Here is a 17,756-nt window from a genome sequence, read left to right as displayed (position 1 = left end):
CGTTGAATAGTTTCACGAGCGTTTTGTAGCCTGCAGCAGTATATTGCGACAATACTGCCGACTGCATTACTGCTGCAAATGTCAAATACGATGTTGCCGACCGAATTTATGATATTTGCCCGAGTGATTCAGACGGCAGTAGTGCATGCTGAAATACTGCTGCAGTATAGCTGCCGACTGCATTACTGCCAAAAATGTCAAAGTTAATGTATTTTTTCTCCAATATGCTCGGGAATGTTCACCTTAGCAAAAATACTACGGGAAGTTCTTCGTTAATGTCAAACTCTAATTAAAAAACATCAAACTATCGCTGTCCTGTTCTAGCGGACGGGAAGTAAAAAAACACTACAGTAATAACTTATTACTGTAGTGTTTTTTACTTTTTAATAATAAAAAACGCAAACGGCCAATTATTATTGCCGCGAGCCGCTTCTACACGACCCGATCAGCTATCATTTCACGTGTATGATCGTGCGAATACTGCTTAATAAAATCAAAGATTATTTTTATATTTTTTTTAAATCTCATCCGTGTTCATAAAGCTTATATAGTTTGTCAAAGGACTTTCTCATTTCAAACATAGACAAAGAGAATCATACTATCTTTGTCTTACACTAGTACTAGCACCCAAAATAAAAGGATGGGTATAGTTTTCCTGGTTCTTACTGACTGAAAAGTTGGTTTGATCAACTATATTGCACAATTATATTGAATGAACGAATACTGAATGGCAGAATAAGTTTGTAACTTTAACTTTTAAAAATTAATTAAAGAGGGAAATTGTTTTTGACATTTTGGATGTGAAGGTTTGATTTGAGTGATGCTTGATGGTTAAATAATAATTATTTTAGCTTATTTCCTCGCATGTTTGGAGAAAAGCACTATATATGCCTCGGCAGGAATAGCAATTCGTGGATTCGTCTTCTTTGTCGGACTCCGCTTCGCGTCGTCCGAAAAAGTCGAAACTCATCCACGAATTGCCCTTTCCCGGCCTCTGCAATAATGTACTATTAACCGCCTTAAAAAAAAGGTTTTCAGTTTGACTGTTCCTATGTATATATGTTTGTTCGCGATTATCTCACGTTTGGTTAAACCGATTGTGATGCGGTTTTCAGAAAAGTGTTACATTCGAGAGAAGGTTTTACTATACATAGATCTGAACTGATTCTGAACCCTGGCTGTACCTAGTGGAACTCAGGTTTGGTGCAACATAGGCACACACTGTTTTGATCGTCCGTCACGCCTTGATGAACACTTGGGAGAGTATTACCCAAGATGGAGCTGATTCTGAACCCTGGCTGTACCTAGTGGAACTCAGGTTTAGTGCAACATAGGCACACGGTATTTTGGTCATCCGTTATATCTTGATGAGCACTCGAAAGAGCAGTATCCAAGATAGAGCTGATGCTGAACCCTCGCTGTACCTAGTGGAACCCAGGTTTGGTGCAACATAGGCCAACGCTATTTTGGTCACCCGTCACATCTTGATGAGCACTTGGAAGAGCAGTACCCAAGATAGAGCTGATGCTGAACCCTCGCTGTACCTAGCGGAACTCAGGTTTGGTGCAACATAGGCCCACGCTATTTTGGTCACCCGTCACATCTTGATGAGCACTTGGAAGAGCAGTACCCAAGATAAAGCTGATGCTGAACCCTAGTGTACCTAGCGGAACACAGGTTTGGTGCAACATAGGCCCACGCTATTTTGGTCAACCGTCACATCTTGATGAGCACTTGGGAGAGCATTACCCAAGATAAAGCTGATGCTGAACCCTGGCTTTAGCTAGTGGAACTCAGGTTTGGTGCAACATAGGCCAACGCTATTTTGATCATCGCTTTTCGCTACATACGATTTTTCCCTGTTATCGGCTACAATGCTCGTGCGGGCACTGAATATCTCAACAGCTAAATTAACGATTGTTAATTAACACAACTATGTTACTTACGTTTGAGTGTCTGCTCTATAGCCTGCAATTTACCCGCCATGGCGGCAAGTTCACGCTTGAAGATGACTCTTTCCTTTTCAACTTGTTCGGACACTTGACGGCTGAATTTAGACATCACCTGAAAAAAAGCTATTTGATTTGGACCATTCGTTATATAGTTCGTTTTCTTCCAGATTAGAAATTTTATAACCTAAAAATGGTAACTATTTCCTTCAAAATTAAATCTTAATATTATATATCATAGGAACCCTACCATTTCAATAGAAAACGTTTATTTATAACACTACTTTTGAGTGGAACGGACCACACACATCCTGACAAAATATTTATCCATTAGTTCATTTCGAATCTTGTTGCAGTTTCCATAGGAGTCGTAATTCAAACCTGGGTAAAGTGAACAAACGATTTTTCATGCAGGTGGTAGCACGAGCGGTTTTATTTAACACTTTACTGTCCCTCGCCTTCACTACTCACATGGATCGATACGTCCGTGCATTACAGGTAATGCACAAATGTATAGAGCATTCCCATTTCTGACGTCACTTGGACGTGACAGAGCTAGTTTGACGGTGCATGTCATATAATGCACGGACGGTAAACGTGTTAACAATAGACAAAGGATTAGCCGTCGGGGCCTATTGAAAATCTACAAACTATACCTCTTGCTCCTTCCTGGCTAGGGCGGCCTGCATCACGTCCTGCTGCACCTCTAACTGTTTCTTGAGCTATTCCCTCATCTGCCGCGCCGCCTCCGCGTGCACCTCTAGCAGCTGACGTACACATGTTACACTACATTACAAAAGTTTCATAATAATATACTGTACCTCTTGCTCCTTCCTGGCTAGGGCGGCCTGCATCACGTCCTGCTGGACCTCGAACTGTTTCTTGAGCTGTTCCCTCATCTGCCGCGCCGCCTCCGCGTGCACCTCTAGGATCTGACAAACACAAGTTCAATTACATTAGACATAACTGGTTGGAAGCGCTGGTGGCCTAGCGGTAAGAGCGTGCGACTTTCAATCCGGAGGTCGCGAGTTCAAACCCCAGCTCGTACCAATGAGTTTTTCGGAAATTATGCACGAGATATCCATTGATATTTACTAGTTGCTTTTCGGTGAAGGAAAACATCGTGAGGAAACCGGACTAATCCCAATAAAGCCTAGTTTCCCCTCTGGGTTTGAAGGTCAGATGACAGTCGCTTTCGTAAAAACTATTGCCTAACGTAAATTTTTGGGATTAGTTGTCAAGTTGACCCTAGGCTAACATGAGCCGTGCCAAAATGCCGGGATAGCGCGAGGAAGAAGAATATACCTTTTTATTGAATTCCTTGTCCTTCTCTAACTGTTCCTTCTTAATCATGTCCTCCACTTTAGCTTCGATCAGCTTTTTCTCGTCGTGACCTGTTCACAAGTTAAAAAAGTCATTCATAACTTATTATAAGGCACTGGTCCCACCGCGAGCTAGTAAGCTATGAGCTATCGGCTATAAACACGAACAAAAGATAAGCACTCCCGTGTAAATAAAAGAGACACGGCGATATTTATAGCTCACCGCTGGGCGAGTAACTATAAATATCGCCGTGTCTCTTTTATTTACACGGGAGTGCTTATCTTTTGTTCGTGTTTATAGCCGATAGCTCATAGCTTACTAGCTCGCGGTGGGACCAGTGCCTAAGATACGATTTTTCCTATTGTAAGGTAAGAACCTTACTCTTAAAATCATTGTAAAATATGTAAATAAAAAACCGGACACGTGCGAGTCGGACTCGCCCACCGCGGGTTCCGTACTTTTTAACGTCCATGTGTCTATGTATAATTTGTAATTTTAACTGGTTGGTTGACGTAAATAAATGTAGTTTCTTTCTTTATATAGCGGCAACAGAAATACATAACCTGTGAAAATTCCAACTGTTACAACTCCAACTACAACTAGCTATCACGGTTCATGAGATACAGCCTGGTGACAGACAGACAGTGTAATCTTAGTAATAGGGCCCCGTTTTTACCCTTTGGGTACGGAACCCTGAAAAATTGTGGTGATATTGCCACATTATTAAACGATTTTTAGTTTTCGTTTTTGATAACAGTTATTAAAAAATATTGTAGTTTACTTACATTCAATGGCTCTGTTCATTTTGAGTTCTCTGACTGTCTGCAATTCGGCGATTTCGTTTTGAAGATACGCCACCTGAAACGAAGTTTCGATTTTGAATTCTAATTCAATACAGTTAAGGTTCAAAAATGTCATTTAGTTGTCTCTTGCGTTTTAAGTCAATATTTTGAAAGCGAAACATGCATTTTCACTCTATTTTTTTATTTATTTTTTGTTCAAAGGCACATATAAAATTATGCATAATCAATTTTAAAGTTACTCACCAAACTATTTAAAATGCAGTTTGTTGGCGAGGCAGCATTTTATACAATTGGTATCGTCTTGGGCCGTCCCATTCGTTTTTCGTCAGGTTCTTAAATTAGTCCTATTCTGCTTTCGTCACTCATTCTACATTGAAAGCCACCGACGTTTGTGACGAATTTAGAATGAGTGACGAAAGCAGAATAGGACTAATTCAAGAACTTGACGAAAAACGAATGGGACGACCCAAGACGTTACCTTACAATTTTATGCACTTAAGTTGCTTTCATTCTGTGCTTACTCTGAATTTAATCCTAGTGGCGCTTACGCGTTTAGTTGCGAGATTCACGCTCCACATGATTTGTTGTCAAAATAACAACAACTCATGGCGCAGAATACTGGTCCTCTGTGCCAGTTCTATACGTTAGTAATAATAGTTCAATGTTGTATCACTTTCTTTAAAACTATATTAGAATGCAAAATCGAAGCTAAGAGAGGAAGAGGAAAACCACGAGCAAGCCATACACAACAACTAAAAGCAAAAGCAAATGTCGTGTCTTACAGGGACCTAAAGAACCTGGCCGAGGACCGCGAAAACTGGCGCATACTTCACTGACAAGAGCCATGCTCTTAAATTATGATGATGATGATGTTGTATACAGACCTGGCGGAGCGTGTACAAGAGGAGCAGGTCGGTGTCTCCTCGCACGTCCAGTTTCCTCGCGCTCAGATCCAAGCCGGGGAACATGGCCTGCAGCTCGCGCTTGTACGTCTGACGGGCGTGGTTCACCTGCAACCGAGATACGGTTTTAATATGATCCTATAATTATTATCACTCATGTGACACATGACGCATTATGACGTGGGGAGAAGACCGCCAGGCTGAAGTGGGACTGGGCGGGTCACGTCTACCTGCATACGGATAGGTGTGCTAGGATGCCGCAAAAGAAACGCGGACGTGGTAGGCCCATCGCGGGATGACTTAAACACCTTTATCAGTAACCGGCCTGAAAAAGCCCAACAACTGGAGTTGTGGAGATCAAGGAGAGGCCTCTGCCCAGCAGTGGGACAATATAACGGGCTAGTAGAAGTATTATAATTACATTAACTGGATTCATATTACACACAGTCGAAAAAATGGCCGAACGTCTTGGGCACGGCTTTTGCGCTCAGTCTCGTTTCGGCCGTCAACAATTGTCAAACGTCAAACATGACGAAGTTTTCTGTGAAAAATGCTGTATCTTTTATTATAAATACAGATAAAACCTGGTTCAACTGTTGATATGTGTATTATTTTGTATTACTATGTATGTCTACGAAATAATGTTTAGAAATGATTTTCTATTCCTGATTTTAATCTTTTATTAGGTTGGTATACCACCTGTCCGATATCTTATTCCAATGTGCATTGCGTCTCACTCTCTCACTAAGCAAAATGTCATAGTCATTTATTCATAATGTATTAAATGTTATTTAGGCATTAGGTGGGGTAATTCGCCAGTAACTGGCCGCTTTTAGTAATTGGCCGCCTTAAACTAAAAATGAATTCTAATCACCTATAAATATAATTCATGTTTAAGGTAGCCAGTTATTGAAAGCTGGCCAGTTATTGAAACCTAACATTTAAATTAAGGAAATAATCAGCTGTAATAATGCGACATGCAAATGCACATTGGACAAAGAAATTGGACAGTTGGAATACCACCTAGCCTTTATGATAATCGCTGTATGGCGGTACCTTTTCCCAGTACTTGTCGCTGAGCACAGCCTTTTCCTTTTCCTCGTTGAAGGCCATCTCGACCCTGGACAGGTCTTCGCGGAACTGCTTGAGGTAGCGCTTGGTGGACGCGATGCTTTCCGGGGGCGCCTTCACGCCGGCTTTGAGCATACGGTCAATGGTCTCTGGAAATTAGAACCAATATCCTTATAAATAATGGCGACCGGCTTTGACGGTAGAAACAAATGAAATTATGCTCAAACGAAAGAGCGTAAAAAAAGAACACTTTTGAATCGACAACATATATCCGCAAAATTCGTAATCGCGTATTTTGCATTTAACAGTGAAAAAATTTGGACAGTCAATGCAATATTCAATTTGTTGATTGACATTTGACAGCTATAAAAATTAAATTAAATTTATTTAAGACCAACAAAGGATCAATTTCGTTAGTGACACATTTTAATCTTACAACTAATGTTAGTAGGTATACACACACAACTTATTGATATGGTTGCGTTCAGAAATTGTAAACAAACTTTGTTTTTCTTCGCAGATGTATGCAGGTTTCCTCAATCTGATGTTCAAAAGATTCATATTAGATTGTACTGTCAACCGGGGCGAATAGGGATGACTGGGGTGAATTGGGACAAATCTTTAAAAAATACCCACACAAATTGTATCTGTGAGAAGTAAGGCTAACTTAATCAATATGATAGGGAATATTACGCGAAACTCTGCGTAGGAGGCGCCCCTACAACTATCCGTCACAATCTGGGGGTCAAACGCGAAACAAGAAAATCGAAATTTCGTTTCCCGGTAGGCCCTTGTTAACAAACCGCCTTGATGCATCAATGTCATATTTTAATGTCTGTGAAAACTTGTCAAAAAACTGTTTAAGGCTTAATATGTATAAGTTACTCTAAGGTTAACTTTTTTATAATTTTTCATTTTTTAAGAATAAATAAATTACTTTATGGTTAACTAAACCAATTAGTGCTACACTCTGGCGGCAGAACATTGCAGTAATACTCCCTATTCTGTTATTAGTTAAAAGCATATACTAACCAATGGCACAGCGGGCCTTTGTGCAAGCGGTCTTAGCCTTAGTTTCATATGCATCGAGCTCGTGCTTCGAGGATTGCAGAGTCTTGAACAACGTGCCGTCCAAATCCTCGACGGGGCATTCCACAAGCTGAAATAAAAAAAATACTTTTATGAGCGTTTTCAAAAAAAAATTACATGTCATTCATGTCTTCACAATATTGACTTCTTGGGCTCATTTTACTCAAATCATTTGTACATTCACACCTCATACATGAAAAAATGTGTCATTGGTTGCTGTGAGTCTGGATTTGCGACCTTATATCTTTGCAATAAAGTATAACTTACCCTATACACACGCGTATTCGGGAAACGAGATAATCACAAGATCTAGAGACGATATAGAGATCAACTAGATTTACATTAGATATCGACTAGATGTGACTTGGATATCTAAGGCATAACTTGTCGAAATCGTTCAAGAGGACCTCCAGAATCCTATCTATCTTACAAATATCTTTAAATTATCCATATCGGAACTTGTTGAGGTCTAGTAGAGATCTAATTCATTTTCCGAATCGAGCCGACAACGCCTTGTTGTATCTCTCAGCGTGTTTAACCGCTTCTTTATAGTTGTCGACGGCGATACGAGTGTTGTCGTGCATGTCTTGATGATTTCGATCCTCATGGTGGCTGTGTGTCGCTCTTGCCCAATTTGCCCATGAGGGTTTAGACGAAGTTGATGATTTGCGACCTTATATCTTTGCAATAAAGTATAACTTACCCTATACAACGCCTTGTTGTATCTCTCGGCGTGTTTAACAGCTTCTTTATAGTTGTCGACGGCGATACGAGTGTTGTCGTGCATGTCTTGATGATTTCGATCTTCATTGGTGGCCGAGGGTGTAACGCATACACCCATACCCCACATAGGGTCACTCTTGCCCGTTTCTATGAGGGTTTAGACGAAGTTGATGATTTGCAACCTTATATCTTTGCAATAAAGTATAACTTACCCTATACAATGCCTTGTTGTATCTCTCGGCGTGTTTAACCGCTTCTTTATAGTTGTCGACGGCGATACGAGTGTTGTCGTGCATGTCTTGATGATTTCGATCTTCATTGGTGGCCGAGGGTGTAACGCATGCACCCATACCCCACACAGGGTCACTCTTGCCCGTTTCTATGAGGGTTTAGATGAAGTTGATGATTTGCGACCTTATATCTTTGCAATAAAGTATATCTTACCCTATACAACGCCTTGTTGTATCTCTCGGCGTATTTAACCGCTTCTTTATAGTTGTCGACGGCGATACGAGTGTTGTCGTGCATGTCTTGATGATTTCGACCTTCATTGGTGGCCGAGGGTGTAACGCATGCACCCATACCCCACACAGGGTCACTCTTGCCCGTGTCTATGAGGGTTTAGATGAAGTTGATGATTTGCGACCTTATATCTTTGCAATAAAGTATATCTTACCCTATACAACGCCTTGTTGTATCTCTCGGCGTATTTAACCGCTTCTTTATAGTTGTCGACGGCGATTCGGGTGTTGTCGTGCATGTCTTGTTCAAGTTCTACGAGGTCCTTGGTGATCTCGATCTTCAATGGTGGCTGGGGCTCACTTTTGTCCGATTGGATGAGGATTGCTGGAGGAACAAAATATATACATATAGGGTAATTCGCCAGTAACTGGCCACTTTTAGTTACTGTCCTGCCTAATGTGATAAGGCGGCCAGTTATTGAAACCTTATACTAAAATCAATTCTGTTTATAGGTGAATAGAATTCATTTTTAGTTTAAGGCGACCAAACTGGCGAATTACCCTAGTTATCTCAGTTTTTTAAGACTCTTACATTATGTAAGTCTAAACTCGAGTTATTTTCAACTTGTTAGAGACCCAAGTCTTATGTATAGACTTGAGTCCTTTTTAGAAAACTCTAAATTTTTACAAACAATTTCGAATTGTATTTCGTAATGTAATATGAATCGTTGGTTTTATGAAATAAATTAAGGGTTATATTAAAAAAACAATATGTAATTAGTTAATGTCATTCAAATGTATGCAGTTTTAGACGTTTTACATACCTGGCTGGTGTACCTCAGGGGCGACTATTTTCGGTTCCTCGTAGTACAGGGGTTCGAACGCCGGCGGGGGCACTGTTAAGTTAGTATTAGTAATGAATGAAGTGTTATTTTACTATGTTGATGTAAATTAATAAAAGTAAAACCAACACGTTCACACAATGATCTCATGCATACACAATACCTACACATTAGTTTTATTTACACTTAACAATAACACCGTGTTGAATCATAAATATATAATAATATTTAAGTTTAATCGACAAAAATTGAGCCATATATAGCAAAGGAAAATTGAAACATTTAAACTTACACACCACCCCTCTTTTTGTTATGAACTTATGGAGGTTAAACAAATGAGATTATTATAAAACATACAAGGAGCATTCCACGGGCTGTCCCGTACAAACGCATTTTATTTCCTGTGTTGCGACTTTTTTCTCGTCATTTAAAGCAGGCGATTATTTTTCTGTGCATATTTTTGACCATTTGTCATAGAAAAGGAAACTCTTATACCTTTAAATCTTCAGAAGCTTCGCGTTTGTACGGGACAACGGTAGACAATTTCATGGAATGCTCCACAACGTGTTTCATCAATTCATTATAAGTAATTTCATCATACAATATAATACAAATCCTCTTTATTGCACAACCTCAGAATAAATGTACATAGAAACCCAAACAATACATGAACAACAGGTAAACAATAGGCGGCCTTATCGATAAAAAGCGATCTCTTCCAGACAACCTTTAGGTAGTGGCCAATAAGAGCTTTGAAGATTAAAGGGCACAAGTTTTAGCTTCAACACTTTGTTAAATGTTTCTATATCTCTTGACACATTCAGGACCAAGAACCCGACAGTCGGGTACACTACTACGCGCTCCATACGGCGAAAACGTGGCCACGCACTACGAGCGTAACCCGAAGCACTTAGTGGCAATGAATGTATTAAAAATGTCACCATATTCATACTTGTTGATGATAAGTTACATATACATACATTCATAATTCTTGGGTCCAAGGTTTATCTTGGCTTCAGCCTCAAACTCCTCATTGGTCTTCTTTCTGACCTCGACCGGGACCACACCCTCCTGTGAAGAGAAAATAAAATAAGGAAATAAGCTTCGGTTCTAACACACTACTACCTAAAGTGTGTTCATCCTTATAATAATAAATAAAAAGCCTTTTATTTCCTGCTATTTGATAGGTACGTGATTTGTTTGGTTAGTTAGATTTGGTTAGTATTTATTTGTTTTTTAGTTAAATTGATTTTTGTTAGTATTTTTACTCTTAATCTAATAAACAGGAACCCCTCAGGTGAAGGCCTTCATCCTTACTTGTCCTATTATGTAAACTTTGTAAACAAACACTTCTCATAAAACATCTTTCTACGCTTCAGAACGTCTGTAATTATTGATAGTCCTCGAGAAAGCTTAAGAGTGATCGTAATAGGAGTAGTTTAACATAGAACCCTAAAGTGTATTCATCCTTACGTGTCTTATCATGTAAACAAACGTGACGTCAACGTGACATTCCAACAATACGATTCATAGAGAATCTAGACATCGTATAATGTCTGATGTTTTGAGGTGATCGGTTCGTTAATGCGATTATTAATGATTATAAATAAGTATAAGTGACTGTTAATTAATATTGTTTCTAAAATCTTTCCAGTACCGATATTTTTCAGTGGTTATTTGGTTGATTTCAATACTTTGTAAGATTCTTTAAGTATACAACAACATCTTAAGTGATGATTATACGTTTACATCTTTTAATTTTTCATATGAAACTATACATAATATACATTTTTATGTTACAACTACTTACACCAAATTTTTAATTAGGATATCCACAACGCAGGCTTCGTCAGGTGGCTACAAATGCAAATCCGCAACATGCTTCGTCCAAAACAAACCAATGATGATATCCGCAACAGGGTTCGTCATTTTTTTTTAAACAATAAAGCAAAGTTAATTCGCAAAGCAATTGTCACGAATCGTACCTGGCTCAAAAGTTCCCAACACACTGGCAGCGTTACCACGTTGAATGGCCAATGAGATTTTTATTTTTTTTATTTATTGATCAAATAAGTAACACAGCATTACAGTATAAAACCAAGGCACTGTGAAACTACAAAGTAAAAGAAAAGACAAAGAAAAACAATACACATAAAAAATTAAATTAACTAGATTTGGGCGACGGCGTAACGGCGTGGCTCCGTAGCGTCGTCTGACTCGGTGTAGGGTTCGGCAGGTTGCCCCTGAACCGCCGAAACACCACACCCTTCGGCCAGAAGTCCGCGCTTGCGATGGTGTCCTGCAGCGGCCGCGGCACGCGCACCACAAATGAACTGAAGTGCACATAGTGACGCGACTGTAGCTGGTGCACCCTCAGCGTGTAGCCAGTCTTCCGGCGAACGTACTCCACCACCTCGTCGGCTACGGCGGAGTAATGTAGGCGTGACACGTAAAGCGCCTTACTCGGTGTCGCAACTTGTAGGCCAGAATTAACCGGCTCCGCAGTGCCACACAGAGTCTTACGAGGCGCCCTGCGCGCCTTGTGTTTCCTTTCCACCAGTGTGAATCCCTCCTTATCCACATCGGTGCGGGAGGACTTCTCCTTAAGTAGAGCCCGTGCTTCATTCACCTTGACAGGCGGGTTGACCCGGTTAGCTGCGACAGGCTGACCGGCGACGTCAGCATATTTGTTGAACCAGGTACGATCCGGACCGAGGGTCACACCCCCTGTCCCTCAGCCGCCGGCCCAAATCCCCTACGAATTCCAAAGCCCAAGGTCCCGCAGTCTCGACTGCAACTGGCACAAAGTCGTACATTGGCTCCAGGGCAGAGTACTTAGCATGTTTCATTTTAGCCGCATACTCCGCGGCTGAGCCAGCGGACCTCACCGTGAGATTCAAGTGGGACGGCGCAAACGTACTGACGCACGTTGCATCCCACAGGAGGCACCGACCCTTCTGCCATGGAACCAATGTCAGACCGTCATCAGTGATGATTATTGTGTAATTCCAGAGAAAAGTGTTATAATGTCTTCGAGGAGTGTTTGTTTACATGATAGGACAAGTAAGGATGAATACACTTTACATAAGTGAAAGTTACATTACCTTTCCGAACATCACGTGGCCAAGTGAAGTACTGATACTGTTGAACTTATCGACAGCTGCCTGCCAATAGGTTGTGTTCTCCTGGTACACTAGTGCGATGAAGTCGTTTGCTAAAGGCATGTTGCTTTCCACCCAGCTGCGGGCTTCGGGACTGTTCCTGAAAAGAAAATAACCTTTAAATACTATAGAACAGCGAGCTGGAAAAATTTTATTCAGTGTTATGTGGCTGAATGTTCAGTTCAATTCAGTGTTATGTACAGAGCTTGGCGGGGGTGAGCTGTTTTCAGAGTTTGCACAACATGGACATGCCTTGTCATTCGAGGGTATATGTGATGTAATTTAATAACTAAAGAAATTATTTTATTTAGGCTGCCTTTCCGCTACGATCTTTACGTCGTCATTAAAACAAATTAATTTTATAGCAAACTTTTTTAGTAAACCTCTTCAAATAATATGTATATCCATCCATGCTATTATTAAAGTTAAATAAATAAATAATATAGGACATTTTTACACAAATTGACTAAGCCCCATGGTAAGCTCAAGAAGGCTTGTGTTGTGGGTACTCAGACACAAAAAAAAGAAAAAAAAAGGGTCGAAAAGTTTATTTGTACATAAGGCATTGTCATTTTAGTTTATTTATAATTAATAAAGTTATTTTTTAATATTTCTTTCCAAGGTGTATCTATATTAATATCTACACTTGACATAAGTGACGTCAAAATGGCTCACCCCTGCCGAGCTCTGGTTATGTACCATCACCCACACTGTTTGTCCTACAGTGAACCTTAAGCCTTTTGTAATAAGATCCACCAATAGACATTTAAACAGTATTGCTGTTTGTACAGTCAGATGGGATTATTAAGCCATTTAGGGTTCTTGCTAAATTCGAAATTCTATAGCGTAAGTATTGAACAACCAATTTAGCTAGGACCCTAAATGGCGCAACAATCGCAGAGCGTGATGGTACATGTGATTCCATACATGCGAATTTGTGTAAATTATCAACTGTAGAATCTCATTTATCTGTTTAACTAAGTTAACACATTCACTGCCCCCGACGCACATGTGCGTTCACTGCTATACAAGTTTGTTCCTAGGCCACGCCCCCTGGCAGTGAATGCGTTAAAAGTTAAAGTGGGGATGCTAAGCACGAAAAATTTCTTACATCAACCTGCCATTTCAATCTCTATTGCATGTGCATAAGTATTTTGCTGTTCCGCTTGCACAATGGAAATGAAAGCCCCATCGTTATTTTAGCATACAGAGTGTGTTGCATTCTTATTCTACTTCTGCTTCACTTTATTTTAAGTAACCTTCTCGGCATAGACAATGGCGCCCTCTTGGACAGAGTCGTTGGCTGTGGGCAGATCTCCGGGACATTAAAAGTCTTTGCTTACGGTGGCGTTGTTGATCGGGTCGCCACTTTCCCGAATGAAGGTTGAGGGAGGCGATGGCTGAGATACGCGTCATACTCGTGAACGGGTGCTGTTTGTGGAGACTGGTCTGTTAAGCTAACACGAGCTATTATACTTAGTAACTTTTATTAATTAATTACAGTGAGACGCCTCATTCTGTTCTCGTATGTTTCTTTTCTTTTAATGAATGTATTAATTATACAGGATATTGACTCTTGGAGACCTTATACATCTCTAAGGATAACTTGATAAACTATATAATCTTATAGTTCTGACACCTAGAGACATTTACACCTCTAAATATTATAGATTTTTTTTGTGTGTGTGTTTTTTATCTGTATTTTGTATGTAATTCGACATTAAGAGACCATATACATCTCTTAGTAATTGTAATACGTTAGATTGAATTGTTAGTTTTATTTTATAAAATTGTTGATGTTATTATTTTTGCTTTTATGTAAATTCAATGTTGACGTGTAAAAGTGCCCTTGTGGCCTATTTGCTGAATAAATGTTGATGTTTGATGTTTGATGTTTGATGTTTGATTGGCCAATGGCCTACCAAGCATCAGGGTGGCTTGTTGTATTTGATATTGTCCTTAAAGAATAACCTACTTGGCATAGACAACGGCGCCGCCAGTGAGCAGCACAGCCCCAAGAGTGCCATATAGCAGCTTCCGACTCTTAGGCCGAGTCGGTGGCTGCGGGCAATTCTCAGGGGGGTTGGTGCCCAGTGGCCGCCGCTGGCGCATAAGCACCAGGGCGGCACAGGTGCCGTCCAGCTGCTTGCGTACCTGAAATTTGTCAATAATATAGATTAACCGTAGAGTGCTGCTTACTTGAACACAGTACAATTCTTCCCTGCTAAGTTTAGTAAGTAAATTACTGAGAATTCAGTTTTCAAAATCATTTGTTTTTGAGAAAGTGCTACTTTTTTGTACTGATGTGTGTTTTTTAGTATGTGTGTGTATGTGTTTTGTTTGTTTATGGTATTTAATAGGTTTTGATTTATTTCATCCCGAAAATACATATCGTAGGTATGACCTACTAATCATTAACAAGCTTTTATTAGGTCGACCTGTATGTAACTAACTATGTAATGGAATCTAAGGTAACTAATTTAACCATCTTCCAAGGATCGTAGCGTCATGAAAATTGGCAGCTGTATGTAGTTTTGATGACATTACAATAATATGGTATTGTCGAACTGATCTGATGATGGAGACAGGAGGTGGCCATGAACTTTCGACCTGTATGTAACTAACTATGTAATGGAATCTAAGGTAGCTAATTTAACCATCTTCCAAGGATTGTAGCCAGGGTTGGGCAGTATTTCAATTACATGTATTTGAAATACGTATTTGAAATACATTATAGTATTTTGTATTTGTATTTCAAATACTACCTGGAAAAGTATTTTGTATTTGGTATTTCAAATACTGCACTCACATGTATTTTGTATTTTGTATTTCAAATACTTCAAGCTTCAAAATACATTTCTACAAAATACATTTTATTAAATTCTATGATCCTAAAATGGGACGTTTTTTTTTAAATATAATGTACGACTTGTACGAGGGCAAATAGGTACAATGCGCGAGTTATTCTGCGCGGAACTTTTCGTCAACCGCCAGGGGACAAGACGGAAAAACGTTACGGCGCGTTACATGGGGGGGGAGGGGGGTCAAAAATGTCCAAAAATTGCGTTACGTAATACTTGAACGCTCCCATAGGCAAATAATATATTTCATTTTTAATTTACTATTTGCAGCAATGTAGGTTTATATTCAAATTTCGTCAAGTGGATGAAAACTAGAGCTGGACAAAAACAAGCGCAATGACCCTATACGGTTTTAGGAAAGGATATTCGTTAAAAAACTAAATGATTAAACAAAAAAAATGAAAAGTATTTTGTATTTGAAATACATTATTTTAAACACTGTAATTTGTATTTTGTATTTCAAATACCAGTCACCAAAGTAGTTTGTATTTGGTATTTCAAATACTTTTAAAAATGTATTTTGTAATTTGTATTTGAAATACGTGGAAGCCAGTATTTTGCCCAACCCTGATTGTAGCGTCATGAAAATTGGCAGCTGGATGTAGTTCTGGTGACAATACAATAATATGGTACTGTCGAACTGATCTGATGATGGAGGCAGGAGGTGGCCATAGGAACTCTGTGATGAAACAACGCAACCTAATTGTGTTAGGGGTTTTTAGAATTGTCTCAATGAGTATTAGTTGTCTGTCGTAAGAAAAGTACAGTCAGCGATAAAAGCTTGTACCAAAAATGAAATTTTTGCCAAAAACTAATTTTTAAAAGAATAATTTCTGAAAATTATTGCAACATAAATCAATAGGATAGTCGACGTTACCCCGCGTTAGTAATAAAATGTACCAACTTATTGGGTTATAAAAATGAGTTGGTAGGCCGGTCGGGTCACCTGGTCAGTGACATCATGAAGTTACTGCCATCAATTGCAGTGTTTAGGTTATTTACGAAAATGACGTTTACGGTTATGTAAGCCACAACAATATCCAAATTAGGCTCTCCAAAAATATAATCTATAAGGAGGCTCAAGTTCTGGATAATGATGTCGAAATCATTGAAAATCGTCAGCGCGAACGCCAAAACATAGGCAAAACAAGGTTCCGTAAATCAATAAAATATGCCAATTTTATGAACTATATAAAGGAGTTTAGGATTTTCTACACGATAAAGAATAAAATACGCATAATTACATACCAAAACCAACCTTGCGTTGGCTAAATGGTTCGTAAATTTGTACATTTTCGGCTTGAATCTCTTCCACTGCGGCTGTCAAAAATCAGAGACTAGAGAAAAGAGACCATAGACTAAAATACTATAGATTAGAAGTGCATGGCCCATATGGCCAAAATTTTCTGGTCTTGATTTTATCCTTTGTATTTGACTGATTAGTTTCTGAAAACAGTAAAGAATAGGTCATCATTGTATATTACCGCAAGTTGAAATTTAAATCGAAATTCTAAAGGCACCATTGAACAATACGAAATCACAAGTACCAGGCTAAAAACCTCGTATTCTAAGATGACAGTTTGCATTGCACACAAATGTCAAGTTGTTTCGATTCTACATCAAGAATAATATTGAATGGAATAGTTAAATTTCGTAGAATATCATGCTTCGTACTCTAATATCAGGTATGATATAACTTACGTTTGTTGCAATTATGATTAAAGATTGTAATGAACTTTAAATCTTGTAAATAAGCCCTGTAAAAACTAATATTTTGTGTTACGTTTGACGGCTGTTTGAGGTTAATTTTGTCTTTTCAGCTGCTCGATGTATACGGCCTCTTGCGTTGCAACAATGCAAAGCTGCCAGGATTACGAGAGATGTGCGAAGTTTCACAACTCTTCACAGACAAGTGTACAATGTTCCAGCCTGCAAGTCTTTGATCAACAACAGCCAAATTCTACAAATCGCCAACAATATATCCCCAATGCCCGTACGTACTGTAACTAAATTCAGTCTTAAAAAGGGTAAGAGGAAAACTGTGAAGGCAGCTGTAAAGAGGTTCTTCAGACTACACTGGGGTATTTGGATCAGGCCAATGATTGGTAGGCATAAGAAAATGTGGAAGAAATCACCACCGCAGCGGAGACGTCTGCGCCAGCATGTCTTTACCAATGGTACACAAACTAAATTGCTGGACAAGATGGTTACCAAGTGTTGGAAAAAGCCAAAGTACTATGTTGACGATCCATATACACCATACCATACAAGGGATGAATTTTATGCTACTAGAAGGAAGCCAGCAGTAAGAACTTGAATACTAAGTATTGATATGCAAAATATTAAAAAAAAGGAATTGTTATACTAGAAAACAATATTTCTTTAAAATAGCTTTGTTTTAATAGTAATGAAATGTTCAATTAAATGAATGTTTGAATATCTATACAGTTTATTTATGGCTACTGCTTTTGTCCACCTATCTCAGGTTTTATAGAGCTTCCCATATCATATAAAGTATAAACCCCAAATGCACTTATGACATACCAACGCCGTATGTGGTATAGAACCAAA

General features: G+C 39.2%; 2 protein-coding genes across 2 annotated transcripts in view; one reads left to right on the top strand and one right to left on the bottom strand.

Annotated features, from left to right (window-relative positions):
- Window positions 1–16,588, bottom strand: part of LOC134675264 (MICOS complex subunit Mic60) — a 28,161-nt gene extending 11,573 nt beyond the window's left edge. Inside the window, exons 1-13 of the mRNA XM_063533484.1 lie at window positions 16,434–16,588; window positions 14,300–14,478; window positions 12,268–12,424; window positions 10,144–10,234; window positions 9,146–9,217; window positions 8,537–8,706; window positions 7,081–7,207; window positions 6,034–6,197; window positions 4,960–5,085; window positions 4,058–4,130; window positions 3,255–3,343; window positions 2,771–2,881; window positions 1,947–2,064 (exon numbers count right to left, since the gene is read on the bottom strand). Coding sequence (XP_063389554.1) covers window positions 1,947–2,064; window positions 2,771–2,881; window positions 3,255–3,343; window positions 4,058–4,130; window positions 4,960–5,085; window positions 6,034–6,197; window positions 7,081–7,207; window positions 8,537–8,706; window positions 9,146–9,217; window positions 10,144–10,234; window positions 12,268–12,424; window positions 14,300–14,478; window positions 16,434–16,478 — 1,522 coding nt within the window. The 5' untranslated portion in view covers window positions 16,479–16,588. The remainder of the gene's footprint in view (window positions 1–1,946; window positions 2,065–2,770; window positions 2,882–3,254; window positions 3,344–4,057; window positions 4,131–4,959; window positions 5,086–6,033; window positions 6,198–7,080; window positions 7,208–8,536; window positions 8,707–9,145; window positions 9,218–10,143; window positions 10,235–12,267; window positions 12,425–14,299; window positions 14,479–16,433) is intronic.
- A 160-nt stretch (window positions 16,589–16,748) lies between these two features.
- On the top strand, window positions 16,749–17,626 carry LOC134675241 (large ribosomal subunit protein bL35m). The gene is made up of 2 exons (XM_063533459.1): window positions 16,749–16,870; window positions 17,006–17,626. The coding sequence occupies exons 1-2, from the start codon at window positions 16,849–16,851 to the stop codon at window positions 17,500–17,502; spliced, it is 519 nt and encodes a 172-aa protein (XP_063389529.1). The 5' UTR covers window positions 16,749–16,848; the 3' UTR covers window positions 17,503–17,626.
- Window positions 17,627–17,756: the final 130 nt, after the last annotated feature.

Source organism: Cydia fagiglandana, chromosome 21 (assembly GCF_963556715.1).
Source record: "Cydia fagiglandana chromosome 21, ilCydFagi1.1, whole genome shotgun sequence".
Classification (NCBI taxonomy): domain Eukaryota; kingdom Metazoa; phylum Arthropoda; class Insecta; order Lepidoptera; family Tortricidae; genus Cydia; species Cydia fagiglandana.
This window is presented reverse-complemented; position numbering and strand designations above follow the sequence as displayed.